Below are 13,674 nucleotides of genomic sequence, written 5' to 3'. Positions count from 1 at the left end.
TTCTTCCTTCTAGCTACTCAACCACTAACGTAAAGCTCTGTTTAAGACAAATATCTGTTTCGACGTTTACTGCTTACCCTTGCCTTTAAGATGCTCATCAAGGGCACATATTGCATCCTGTACGGTAATTTCGAGGCGAGTCTTCTTGATGATTTTGTCGGCTTCATCGAGTTTTCGGATTTGCTCCTCCGCGCTCATGCCCTCCCAAAACGTGCCGACGCGCCCGCCCTCGCCCGTAATTCCCACCAACGTCTCGAGACGATTGAGCGTGTTAAATGCAAGCGATACTTCTTTGGTAAGTTCAGAAAATGAGCTTTTTCGTGATACTCCACCTCGCTCTAGTTTGCGTTTCTTGTTACTACTTGCCTGGATCGAGTCGATCTGTAGTCACACATTGAAACAGACGTATCAATACAATAATATACAATACACGCGGTTTCGAAAGCAGAACATGCTCCTCATTATCGTAAACGATTGAATAAGTTCCAAACGCCTAGGAAGCAAAGAAGCACAGTGTTTTAATGTGTCTCTTTTTTGTTTTTTTTTTTTTTAAAATCTCGCAAATTCGGTCAGATTTTGTGAAAAGTGCAAAAACAACGCGAAAGTGTCCCACTACCATTGCGAATAAGAAATCAATTAGCTATCACAATCCACAAATAGTCAGTACCTGATCCTTTCCGCCGGCTTGGTCTTTACGCAGCTGCGTAAGCTGCATTTTTTTCAGCCACAAATTACTCTTATCTTTGTTTCGGCCAGCTACCTGCCGAGCTAATACATCCATCCGGTCAATCAGGACGTCCCACCGACATACAATTACATCACACCTGCCGAAAAAGTCGAGAATTAATACGTGACAAAGAAAAATATCAGTCAGCTAGAAGCAGTCCTTGCATAGAACGATCCTTGGCTGTAGAATGATATTAACCATTTGAGCATTATCTTGATAGAGTTCATTATTGATATCAATACTGAATATAATAGGACATGTCTACAATAGCCCATAGACATCCGTTAGCGCAGGCGTCTAACGTAGCCAGCATAAGGGATATTCTAAAAGTTCATTTGAACCGTTGCTTAATCACATTGAGTGCCGCTGACCTTTTTGTAAGTTCCATGAGGGCCTGACAGCCCTTATCTTGTTTCTCAGCTGTTAGCTGAAGTTGTCGACATAGCTGTGTTAGGCGCGTATTTTCACTGTTCAAAGCTTCGGTCATTTTCTGCAAGCTCTGAATCAGCATAGTGTCGTCAGCGGTTGTTTCGGCATTGGCCTGGTCTTCAAGCGTTGCAAGCAGATCCTCCTTTTCCTGAAACCATTGCGAGAAAAACTCTTCCTCGAAAATCATCAACTGCAGTACTGCGTGCATTTGATGAAGCTTCACTCCATTTTCTTCGACCAGCTGGCAGAACATCGTGTACCTGGGGTATCAACAATGATCAAATAAGGACCCCAAATATTATGATTTGAGCTGAAAGGTATAATTTCTGTTGTTTCACAATATCTGATGTCCCAAAAAGGCCCATACAGCATCTGTCCTGTCACCACTGTTCCAGTAATTTATTACCTTTTTTATGTTATAATATTTTTTCCTTTTATCTTAAATATATATAGTTCTATAATTTAGAAAGTCCTAACATTACTTAAGATAGCAACATTTTTTTCGAATACTACTATCAGAAAAACTATTATTACTATTTATTCGAATAATATTGAAATAATTTATGTATAACTAATTTGATCTTGACCATTATTGCAGTTGCGCAATATATTGTATTTAAAAGCATGATCTTTATTTATGCTGCCTCAAACATCTGCCTCACTGCTCAAACATATTAAAGATTTAAAGGCTGACCTTTCTCCAATAGCCGTCAGTTGGTCCTCGAGGTCGGTGAAGTCAGGATCGTCCACATTAATTATCATGTTCCCGAGTGAAGTAACCAATTCCTGTTGCTGCTCAATAGCTTCCTGCAGTTCCTGTAGAATGTCAACTTGTTTTGTTGTCGATTCGAAATCCGGACCAGGCTGAGCAATTGTACTTAAAACATCTTCACGTTCCGTCAGCCAGTTGCGCAATTTAGTCAGCTGTCGCTGCTGCAACGTCATCAGGACTTCGTATAGCTTGGTTTGTCTGTAAAAAAAAAGGACATGGATTATAACGACTGTAGAGCAGATGGCATCATCTGTATACGAACATATCAGCCGATCTAAATATGTCGTCAAAAGTGTAGGCTATATAGTGCCACGCCTATCAGACCAACGCAATGAGACGGCGGTGTTCATAATTAATAATACCGCTGAGTTATATGATCGCGCAATTCCTGCAGCTTCTTATTAACGTAGGAGATCTCTGAGTTTAGATTTTGAGCTTCGTCATCCTGGAGTGGGATTGAGCCATTTTTCAATATTGATCGTCCTTGTCGAAGGACGTCAACGGCGCTCTCTTGCAGTCGCCGCACCTCTTGCATAAAAGCCTGTAATGAAAAGAAAAAGTTTCAGTTAAACCAATAGAATACGTTGACGCTCGCCAGGCTGAGGGCGTTAGTCATAACTCCGCATAGCTTCGACCCCCTATAGTGTTTCAACGACTCTAGGTTAAGATAAACATTGAGCTCTTATTTAATACGTCTCACGTTGTTCGGGTCGTGCAATTATTAGTACAATCCGTAATTTTCCTAATAATAACGAAGTGTTCGTCATATTACCTCATGTTCGTAGTACATCTGCTTAACGACGTCGACATCTTCATTTGTCGAGGCCTCCGGTGCAGTTTTTATTCGTTCTTCAGCCTCGAGCAACCGCGCAAGGGTTTCCTCTAGCAATGCCTTATAACCTTCTAGCGTAGCTGTTTTTGTTGCACTTGCCTACACCCATATAACAGGGTCGATAACCGAACGACAATAAAAATACAACAAGCAGAGGTCAGCGTGAGAGCAACGGCTTCAACGTGGCTATCAAAACAAGCCTCAAGAGCCATTTCAAAGGGCTTCAGTTGTCATCGATATTCGTTGCTTTTACATTACCCGAATTCAATAGGCGGACATAGGATAGTTGTTCAAGGTCGAGTTGAATGATAGATTTTATCAATTATTGCTAATTTACTATTATTATTATTAGTAAAATCTATAATGATATTTAACGTACCTTTGTTTCTATCAAAAACTATCAAAATCGTCCACGTTAGTAACGCCATTGGCACCAATTGTTTCATTTGAAATGATTTGTTGGAACATGTTTAAGAAGACTCGTATTCAGTACCATATTGCGCGTGATACACACACGGATCGTCTCATATTTGATACGATGAAGTTGAGCTGTTCATCATAACCTTTGTTTATAATATTCTCATACTTTCATAACTAGTTTCGATTGTGTTTAAGCCATCTTGAAATACTCTTACAGTATATTTAACGACAATGTGAGATAACGAGGTGTGTCAAACTATGGACGAACTGCCAACAAATGCTTCAGAGCTAATGTTCTGTTTCCGCACGATTGAAATCAATTTATTACATAATGAAAACTGAGTAATTCAGTTGAAGTTTCGTCTTTGGACAGCTTTTTGAAATGACATCTTCAGGTATCGCTAAGAATGTGAACACACGCTCTGTCAGTGACCATTGGAAGGATGTCGTCCTTGTCGTAAATACATAATGTCATATCCACGCCTCAGTATCTTGGTCTTGTCACGCGTCCGAATCAGGCATTGTCACGCGTCCGAATCAGGCATAAAAAAGGTCTGTAGGCCAACTGTGTATTGTCACGTGTCCGAATCAGGCATAAAAAAGGTCTGTAGGCCAACTGTGTATTGTCACGTGTCCGAATCAGGCATAAAAAAGGTCTGTAGGCCAACTGTGTATTGTCACGTGTCCGAATCAGGCATAAAAAAGGTCTGTAGGCCAACTGTGTATTGTCACGTGTCCGAATCAGGCATAAAAAAGGTCTGTAGGCCAACTGTGTATTGTCACGTGTCCGAATCAGGCATAAAAAAGGTCTGTAGGCCAACTTTTTTTTTTCTCAGCAGCGCACTGCTGTAGAATGCAATATTTTTTAAACGAACCGAAGGCTTCCGAATCTCGTGATGGTGTTTGTGAAACATGAATGGGTTAACAACGATATGGGCTATAGAGCCCATTTGACCAGCAGAAGGGTTATAATTGCTTTCTGATAAGACTGACATAAATTGATTGTCTCAGTTTTGGAAGGGACTTATAAGCCTAAGGCTCCAGGTTCGAGCTCCAGTTGCGATTCACCCAAATTTTATTAAAATCGGTTCCACCCGTACCGCAGATATGATTGCCCCTTACACGTCATCGGAGCCGAGAGGCTTCGGCACTTAATTGAAATTCCCAGTGACACTATGCTATTTTGTTCGAATCTCTCAATCAGTCTGATATTTTTAGTTAAATCGATCAGCTTTTATTCAAAATGTTGCCGCTCTTCGACCAATTTAGGTTTACGTTTAGGTCATACCATATTTGCGGCGCAGTTATATACGACCGCCAAAGTAAGCGCGAGACCGATTGACCTCAACGTCACTAGCAGTCAAATTTTTATCTATTTACTAATCTACAATACATCGCATCGTTTTACGATTCATTCATAAGTACACATTTCATAAGTGAATCCAGTTATAGTATAACATAGCCAGATCTCTCTATGGTCACTCGCCAGCTGTCTTTCCGTCTAGTCCGCCCGCTAAACACCCTATTGATACGATAGCCACTTGCTAGGTCAACTCATCAATGAAACCTTGTTTAGTGCTGCTGTTTTGACATTTTTTCATAAGGATCATTCCACCATGTCTAGTGAGATGGGATCTGTACATTAACCCACATACCCACTACTATATGTGTTGACAAAGCGAGATATCTGGGTCCATATTGTTATTCGAATTTCTACCCGTCGAAGGCCCAATGTCATGTTCGTTCGGTCGACTCCGATTTGGCTCGATCAGACACTTTTCTGTTTCATTCACCCTGCTTCTGTTCCCCAACGATTCACTAACTCTTCTCAGAAACATTACGAGTATATTTACATTTACTGTTTTTACGTTTACATTACATTTACTGTGACTGATTATCACAACCTACTAGTCAGTGACCATGAAATTTTTCCGGGCTTCCTCTTCATTGCGAACGCAGAAAACCGATGGAAACACATCCGCAGTAGCTATTAGATTGCTTCGCAGATTTCGGTTGTTTGTTTCGTGTTCTTTGACTAGATTCCTTTTTTTCATTCATACTAGATATTGTTTAGTCATTCGTTCTGCCTTATGATTGTTTCACGACGCCGCTTTAGCATCTATACAGTGTGCTGATTTCTAATGCTCTTTCGTACGACTTACAAACAGTAGCGGCCCCCGCACAAACGGGAGCGGGTCTTCTACACAGAACGGACGCCTTTAGCCTTTGATGGCTGGACGACTGGCGTCTGCGTGTAGATAACTTAACATCAGGGAGTAGCGGTGGGACGTCGATATGCTGACCAGAGTAAATACCACAATTTACGCGTCGTCGGGCTGCCGTTAGCTCGAGCAGCTCTGGCTATCACTAACTGGTAAAAAAAAAAAAAAAAAAGCTAGAGAATACGTATAGTGTGCAAAAATGGATAGGTCTACATTGTAACGCGAAACATCAGACGCGTTTTTTAATAGGGTTAGCAATAGATTTCCGGCATTTTATAGCATTTTGATAGTCGATCGCTTAACACTAGTACAAAAGCGCATGTACACTCAGTAGCTGTACAAATAAGGCAAACATAGGTGGACACTACAAACATTTCGATCTATTTATCGACTTACTGGTGTTGTTTAGGTTGAATACAAAAATATGGATAGACCTACAAGATAGGCAGCTTGGCTTATAACTACATTTAGTATCCTCCGTTATAGTAAAACAAGTGCGCAATTGAAATAACTGAGTCTTCAACATGGAGAATTGTTCTGTCTGCGAAAGTTCATTATTAACTGAAGTTGCCGACAAAAGCGATATTTGGTGAACTGTCTATCTTTGTCAGCGTCTCGTCCGTCGTAAAATCAGCTACTGTCACAGATATGTCGTTCAAAGTTCAACGGAACTGAAAATTAATGCCGAGATACTTCACTGTTCCATATGCGAGATCGACCTGAAGTGGACGCGCCGTACGTGCTGTCTATACAAAATAACATGCTCGAAACAACTTTTCATTAAAAGATGGAAACCTTTCTTTTTAACTGCGCGAGCAGGTTTTGTATATGAGCGGGGTGGATTTGAGACAACGAATTCCAGTCCTGGTATTGTTTTGACTAAGAGGACCACCGCGAGATAGATATCTCACTACTGTCAATTGAATTTTTTTGTCAACGTATGAATCTAAATTCGTCCACACTAAGTGCCGAACCGCCCTGCTATGGCCGAGAACGCTACACAGAGGAATGAAACTTGAAGTAACTAAGTTTCCCTTACGAAGTTTCCTCCAGCGTTTATTACACATACGCAAAATGCGGGCAGACAACTTCATTTTCTAGATCCATAATTGAAGGTAGGCAACTTACTGGATAATAAAAACGTCCAACTCGTAAAACAGGGTAGGGGCGGTCCAGACTCCGCTTGGTTAAGAGTCACGTTCTAGCCATTAATCGAGAATGCTTGTTTCTACTGATGCAGGCACTACCCATTCACCATTATGCATCCTTCTCTAAGCTATCTCTGTTACGCATACATATAATCGTACATATAAGGGTAATAGCATCTGCCAATTAGTACGTCGTGCTGATTAATCGTCAATTTACAGCCCTACCTGGCTCCATGCTCGTTTGAACTTAACGACAGAGAAATAGCAAATGAGTTTGATGCGTAACGGCTCTCTACAGAAGGCTTACATAGCCTGAATGAAAATTCAATAAAATCGCTTCTAGCCAGACCTCTTCATGGTAATAATCTGCACGGAAAATCGACTACGATAAGGCATCTCGAACGCGGAACGCTATCTGGAGGTCGCATACAGTTAAATGAGGATCACCCCAAAGTTGATAGCGAAATGTATCTCGTATATTTTTCAACAGTCCTCTAAACCAAACCAGATTAAGGTAACATCGTATAAAAGCTCTATATACTAATATAACAGCTACCATAATGTGCAACGCGAGTTTCTTTTAGTGTAGTGGCCGCATTCGGCTTCAGTGTAATAATTTTCCCTTTGGTAGGGTTTCACTAGTACTATTTACACGCGAGCGGGCATTACTAAGACGAGGCCTATTTAATGTACGCCAAGTGTGCGGTTCATGCCCATCGTTGGGCCTATTTCTATCGAGATCACAGCCCATTTATTCTCAATGTCTCTCTTATCTTTCACTACACTATCTAACTATCATTCGCCAGTACTATGAATTGGTAGGAGGAAGTGGCAGGTGCTCGCCGGGTTAATTGGTCAGAGTTACTTGTCGATTTTCCAGCTTCAAAAGGTACCCTGGGTCACACTCGGAAAGCGCCCCTTCGCATCTCCTGTGAACCCAACCATAAATCAGCATTATCTATGTACAAATACCCTGTATTAGTTTTATCCTACGAAAGTCTTATTTTTCTTAGTCGTATCACTCTTCTTTTAGGTCCGGGTTAGCAGCTATCATTGGTTCCAACTGTCAGCCATTTGTCATGGCGCAGATAACCTTCCACGAACTGGCCAATCCCATTTCTCGAAGCTATGCGAACTTTTTTACGCGTAAGTTACCTTCAGGCAGCCATCGCTGCAAAACTTCTGTTTCAAATTTACTTGTAAAAATTTCATTCCACTCTACCAGCGAGGCTGCAATCGTCTTTGTCTTTGTCTTTTTCCCTCGATCCTGGGTTCATACTCGTAAAGGCTCTGTTTTTCTGCCGTCTTCATGTTCCACGGTGGTGTTTTTTTAACTAGGACCGGAGCCGCTGACGTACTAACTGTCTGGTAAGTTATGATCCTTTAGGTTCTTCTCAAAAGCTCTTACGTGTTATTCTGTGCTCGATGCAGGTTTGAACCACAGTAAAGCTTTGAATAAAAACGTGCAGACTTGGCTATCGAAGCGATAAGCCGCCTACGCCTGGCACACTTAGGCACATGAATGTTCGAATGTGTCTCAGTCATAAAGGTTTTCCTGGCTGGACGCACGTGGTGCATTCTCCAGAATCCTTTGTCAAGGTACATTTCTAGTATCTTGCACCGGTGAGTATCATGGCCTGTTTACCTGCCACGACAAAACTCACGCTTCGTGTGTTCTCTTTGCTAATTATCAAAATAGTTGACTCCTTTGGGCGCCAAAATAAGGCCAACTGTCAATGCAACGAACGCCTATTAACAACCGCTTTTAAGCCAGGGTGAAAAAAACAGTTAAGCTAAACGCTTGAATAGATTATATATATATATAGATTGTGGAACTCCATTGAATATATGGTGTCGTACCGGTCATACTCCGGTGAATACACGAACGAGTGCGCTAGATATCATATAAAAACCAAAGCTTATGCTGAAACGGGAAACACTCTTGGGTTCACAGTTGCCATCGTTAAACAACGAAATATATGTACCAAAGGTGTTACCTTAGCCGTTCACGGCCTTAGTGTGACCAACTTACTATGCCGTAAGCTAACTTGTGAGAATATTGTATTGCTTTTGTCACCATCTTCTTTTTCTTCATTTCAATTTTCAATTTTGTCACCATTAAACCATAACCAGCCCGTAGCAGTGCTAATCATCATGTAGAATTCCGATAACCTGAAGCAGGAGATGGTCTCATCTATTATAAAATTACCTGAAGGGTATTCTATAGGCAAGGTATGATTTTTTGGCTTATGACTAAGGACAAACAATGATTATTTCCCTAAAACTTATAAAGAAGTATCTGCGTATTCCATCAGCTAACGAGGAATGACATCGTATAACTGAACAACCTTTTTTTTTTTACTGATTTCCTATTATTTTACTAATTTACCTATTATTCTTATTATTTATTTTCCAGCAAGTATCGCTGTATGTACGCTGAGTCGAGGCTCAGTATTAATTAGAACAGGTTAATTTCACTACGTATTCTCGATCTCTTATGCTATACTATTACACTCACCATTGATATAATAATTCTAGTTATCCGCCAGCGCAACACGTTAGGCACGTCTAATTTTATCCGCGTTTCCGACCGTTCAGTTAGCCTTCAGAGCACTTTCTAAGCCAGCTATATAAGACAAGCCTTGCATACCGTCATCCAACGGTGATGAGAAGAAGTCCTCTAGACTCCGTACAATAGTGCGCCATCGGCCGTACTTTGTATCCATGTATTATCCTTTATGATTCATTGTTTGAAACTAAATTAACTTCATTCGAAGTCTAGAAACACACAGCTGCAAAGTATTTATTATGTGTTTAACGACTTACTACAAAGGAGGTTGTTGACAGGACAAATTTTATCCTTAGAGAGAGTTTAATGAATTTGCTTTGGTTCACCGTTTGCGTCATTAACTGACAACACTTAGTGTAGCTTCCTGTAACTCCTGTCTTGCTTGCGCGCTAAGTCTGCCTTAAAGCCGATTGTTCACACTGCGTACCAAAAGTGTCACAGGCCTTTTTTTTCCTTATGCATATTTGTTCGCTCGCGCGTTCGACGTGGCGCAAACCTCCTCCTCTTCTTCCAGTGATTATTCCTTTATCCCCTCGCACAGTCGCTCCTTTGCTATGTAATGGCCGTCTAATTCACACACTCTAAAGCATCATAACATGTCATGTCTTGTTGTCCCTGCAGATCTTTGCTACAGAGAGACACAATAAATGCAGCCGGTGTATGTTTTCGTCAAAAAATCCGAGACCATTTATTAGTGGCATTAGCCCAAGCAGACAAGGTTCTCCACCCCAGTAGACATTGTTTTTCTTTATGTTTGTCTAAACATCTATGTATTATGGTAGCACGGTCAACAGGACGATAAACTGTTCTTCTTTCCGCTGCGTTCTTGTGTAGCTGCAAGCGTGCCAGCTACAAGACGTCCAGAACCGTCACGAAGCGTCATATCGAGAGGGCCACACGCTAATGGACGCAGCGCGAGCCATCAGTTCCGCCAAATCGCGTAATGAATCGGTTTTCTGCTACACAGCAAACAACGTGTAGCACGTGTCCTGGTAGAACGATTACGTTGCCGGCTGAAGCAAAACGCCTCAAAGCTCAGTCGGTAAATCGGCCATTAACCGTTAAGTGTTAAATCCTCCATCGTTATAGTGCTATTGTGGCTCGTAGTAAAGACATTCCAGCATGAAACATTTAACATACCAATAGGCCCTTAGACACGCAGGTAAAAAATAGTAATACTTAGCCACTAGCAAATTGTTTTATCTGAGTCTGATTTCGCTTTCCCTATAGGTCCCCCTTATCGCCACGATAAAGGATTCACGAAAAGCTTCAAACTCTGACTATCTTCGTCTGCCTACCCGTATAAACAAGCTATTATTCAAATGGATTACTCCGTAGTCCACAGAGTAATTTCGAAATACAGCCGTGTAGTAGACAAAGAAGGCATATTAGCTGTTATGCTCAAGTAAACATTCGTCGAACTCATTGCCAACTCAGCGAGCGTGCATTGAACGTCAACTGCCCACTATGATATAGGGGCAACCACAAGCTTCCGTACGCCGGCGACATAACATCAGTTTGTAAGTCGGAAATTTGTTGCTAGCGCGCTATTTGGTGCCGCTGGCATTGGTAGCGGGGCAGGGATAGCGCTTCTCGATTGAACAGGAAAACGTATGCTGTCTAAGGGAGTTGAGCTAAGGTATTATTGGTAAACTGGGTTGGTCCAAAGCGTCTAGTAGAAACGCGTCTAAGGAGGCTCCTATGAGCTCGGTTCTAGCGCTTAAACTGGCAGTTATCGCTGGTCGAGGTGGATCGCGACCGACAAGCTAGTGTAAAAGTAAAGATGGCTCAGCAGCAAGGCTTAGAAGCGAAAAGGCGTCATTGTGTTACTGATGACGAATGTCACAATTATGGACAAATATCACACTGTGGAACAAACATTAAATTAAGGCACAAGCCCTGCCTCTGTATACGCTCATCAAACAGAATTCGTTCCACATTTATAAATTCTAACAGTTTTTTTATTGTTATTTAATATCTTTTTTTAATATTTTTATATGCTTTTTATTTTATACACTTTTAATATTTATAAACGCAAGGCAACCAATTATTTCACTTCGTCGTTTAAAAAACTATCTATCGAATATATATCTTTGCCCAGTAAGATTAAAAAATCTATAACTAAAAAAAAAGGTTATGTGTTTATTAACAAATAAAATGTAAATGCCATTTTCGCTGAGTTCTAAGCTCTGGACAGGAACGATTTATGTCGGGTATACTGTCTACTGATAAGTGGACAAACGGCGCCTTATAATAACGTCGATTTTTTGAGCTAACGAAATACAGCATTAACCTTAAACCTTTTTTGTGTTACCACGTTTGATCCTGGACGTTGTGACGTCTTTCTTCAATGTTCATGGCTAAAATAACGGATAGGTATTCTAAATCACTAGAGAATGGCTGGTAAGGAAAATGGTGTTGGCTCCAAAATATTACTTTCGGAACGTTATAGTGACCGACGAACTTTATTGACGAGGGTCAACGGGAAAGGAATACAGTGGGTATTTTACTTTTGTCAAATTTGCTTTTTGAAATTGGGTCAACTTCACGTAGCTACGAAATTTTCTCCTACAGCTCAATCACACAAACGCAGATGTACCAGATCGTCATTGTCATCAACATTCGTCGTACTATGTATCGCTTATCTGTAGAGTGAATAATACTAATAGAGGCTTTTTTATTATGAATTGCGCCCTCTATCGAGGAATTTCATTTCCATGATTGTTTAAAATACGCATCATAATAACTGAACCTCACTATATCTCCGCCCATTAATTAAGAGTGTACAATTTGTGAAATTCGGTCGTTGTTTTTATGCCACAGCCATTTATGCATAGTCTAGTTTAACCATTTGTTTACCGAATGGTTTTACGAATTAAATACCAGACCCGTCGATCTAGTTCTTCATAGCTGATTCGGAATAGTCGATTTTTAGAGGTTAAAAAAAACATGCAAAACTTACCCCTGCGGGCGCCAAATGATGTAGTCTCTGGTACAGACACATCACATACATCATAACGGACTTCCGGTCCGGAATCGCCATATCCTCGGGGTCAAGAAGCTTATCGATGCCAAAAGATGTATGGGCCACCTGGACCGATATGTGTATTGCAAGGTACTTGTTATTAGCTAGATAGGGAATAACATGTAACAGAGTCTCAAGCAGTCGATTTGCATACGTTTGAAGCAGTAATCTGAAAAATTGTAAACCATGCTCATAGACTGCGGCTTATCATCAACACGACGTCGAAACCCTACTACTAATATGTATATACTTCACTACCGTACACCATTTGTTACACAAGGAGTGAGCACCTATAAATTTTAGCCAAATTTAAAGAATATAACTAGGTTGAAATAAGGAGCATCGCCTACCTCAAAAGCATGCTCGAGTTTTTCCTCTCCTTTGAGACAGAACAGGTTCTCAAAATTAAACATATCTGGCGAATGGTAATGCAGCAGTGCGTTGAAAGCCCAGCCATCTTGCCAACTCGTCGTGAAGTTCGTCACGGTTACATAATTTGCGTAATTCGCGCATATCTCCTGACACCACGCGAGTAGCGTACGTTCTAACGAAGTGTGCAGACCCGTCAACTGTGAAGTTCGATATAAACAAAAAAGATCACAACAGTTTAAACAGATAGCACATACTTGTCATTTTGTACGTATTTAATATCTATAGATTTGCAAACACTAATACACCTACTTGACCGACGGCCTTTTACCTTACGCATTTTATGGAAATTACTACTAGATCAGCACAGGTACGAGAAACTGCCTCTTACAAAGACTACTAGTTAGAACAAATACTTTTTGTAGCATATTACTCAGCCATAGATCTAGTTGTTTATACATATTGGCATTGAATATGTATTTTCATCTGATTTACCCTTTGGAAAAACTTGTTCATTGCGTGTGAAGGTATATTTTGCGTAAATTTTTAAATTGAGCTTACGCACTCGGTAAGTGAAATGTACCTATCTTGAATGATATATCACGGGTTGTGTGTCAGAAAAAGTATGGACGCCTCAACCTACACAAGGCTTACGACGTACGTAGCTTGGCTAATGCAATGGCACATAATGAAAATAATTAGTAGATGATGTTAGATAAAAAAAAAAAACATATAATTTTAAGCACTTTTCCACATGCGATGGGTCATAAATCTTTCGACGAGCTTTGTCTTCACGCGTACCTTGTTAGCTCGAAGGACATCCTGCGCTTGCCAGTGCAAAATGATGCTCCAAATAAGACCTAACGTAAGTTTGGAATTTCCGTCAACGATGTCATTGGTAGAGATGTTTACCAGTTTCACATTTTGTGAATCCAACACCTAGAAAAAAAAAAGAGCAGACTATGAAGATGTTGCAAGCCCCTGACACATTGGAAAACGTATGGCTTACCTATGACATAGAAATTCATGTCGAATGAAACGATTTAGATTTATATAGAGATAACAAGACATGACTTGGTTTACGGTGAAATATTATTCTAGAAGGTAACGTCTTCCGAGCCAAGTAACAGGCATTATTTACTGCTTTTGCGAAACAGTAAC

At 40.6% G+C, this 13,674-nt stretch overlaps 1 protein-coding gene across 12 annotated transcripts in view; it reads right to left on the bottom strand.

The window, feature by feature from the left end:
• The window catches only part of Dys (Dystrophin), a 252,876-nt gene that overhangs the window by 211,892 nt on the left and 27,310 nt on the right, over positions 1 to 13,674 (bottom strand). For 11 of the 12 annotated variants that reach the window (XR_002670685.2, XM_022790388.2, XM_086981254.1 and 8 more), the window contains 9 exons: positions 13,315 to 13,452; positions 12,495 to 12,713; positions 12,082 to 12,210; positions 2,701 to 2,859; positions 2,291 to 2,469; positions 1,851 to 2,126; positions 1,099 to 1,416; positions 668 to 824; positions 78 to 381 (listed from right to left, as the gene is read on the bottom strand). Coding sequence is in view for 11 of the 12 variants with exons in the window: in XM_022790388.2 (XP_022646123.1) it covers positions 78 to 381; positions 668 to 824; positions 1,099 to 1,416; positions 1,851 to 2,126; positions 2,291 to 2,469; positions 2,701 to 2,859; positions 12,082 to 12,210; positions 12,495 to 12,713; positions 13,315 to 13,452 (1,879 nt within the window). In the remaining variant the exon portion in view is untranslated. Of the gene's footprint in view, positions 1 to 77; positions 382 to 667; positions 825 to 1,098; positions 1,417 to 1,850; positions 2,127 to 2,290; positions 2,470 to 2,700; positions 2,860 to 9,068; positions 9,577 to 12,081; positions 12,211 to 12,494; positions 12,714 to 13,314; positions 13,453 to 13,674 lie in introns of those variants that run through there. The other variant, XM_086981258.1, reaches the window with a different exon arrangement.

The sequence above is a fragment of the Varroa destructor genome, unplaced genomic scaffold (assembly GCF_002443255.2).
Source record: "Varroa destructor unplaced genomic scaffold, Vdes_3.0 BEIS01000002.1, whole genome shotgun sequence".
Lineage (NCBI taxonomy): Eukaryota > Metazoa > Arthropoda > Arachnida > Mesostigmata > Varroidae > Varroa > Varroa destructor.
The sequence above is the reverse complement of the archived record's forward strand: the minus strand, read 5'-3'. Positions and strand labels throughout refer to the sequence as shown.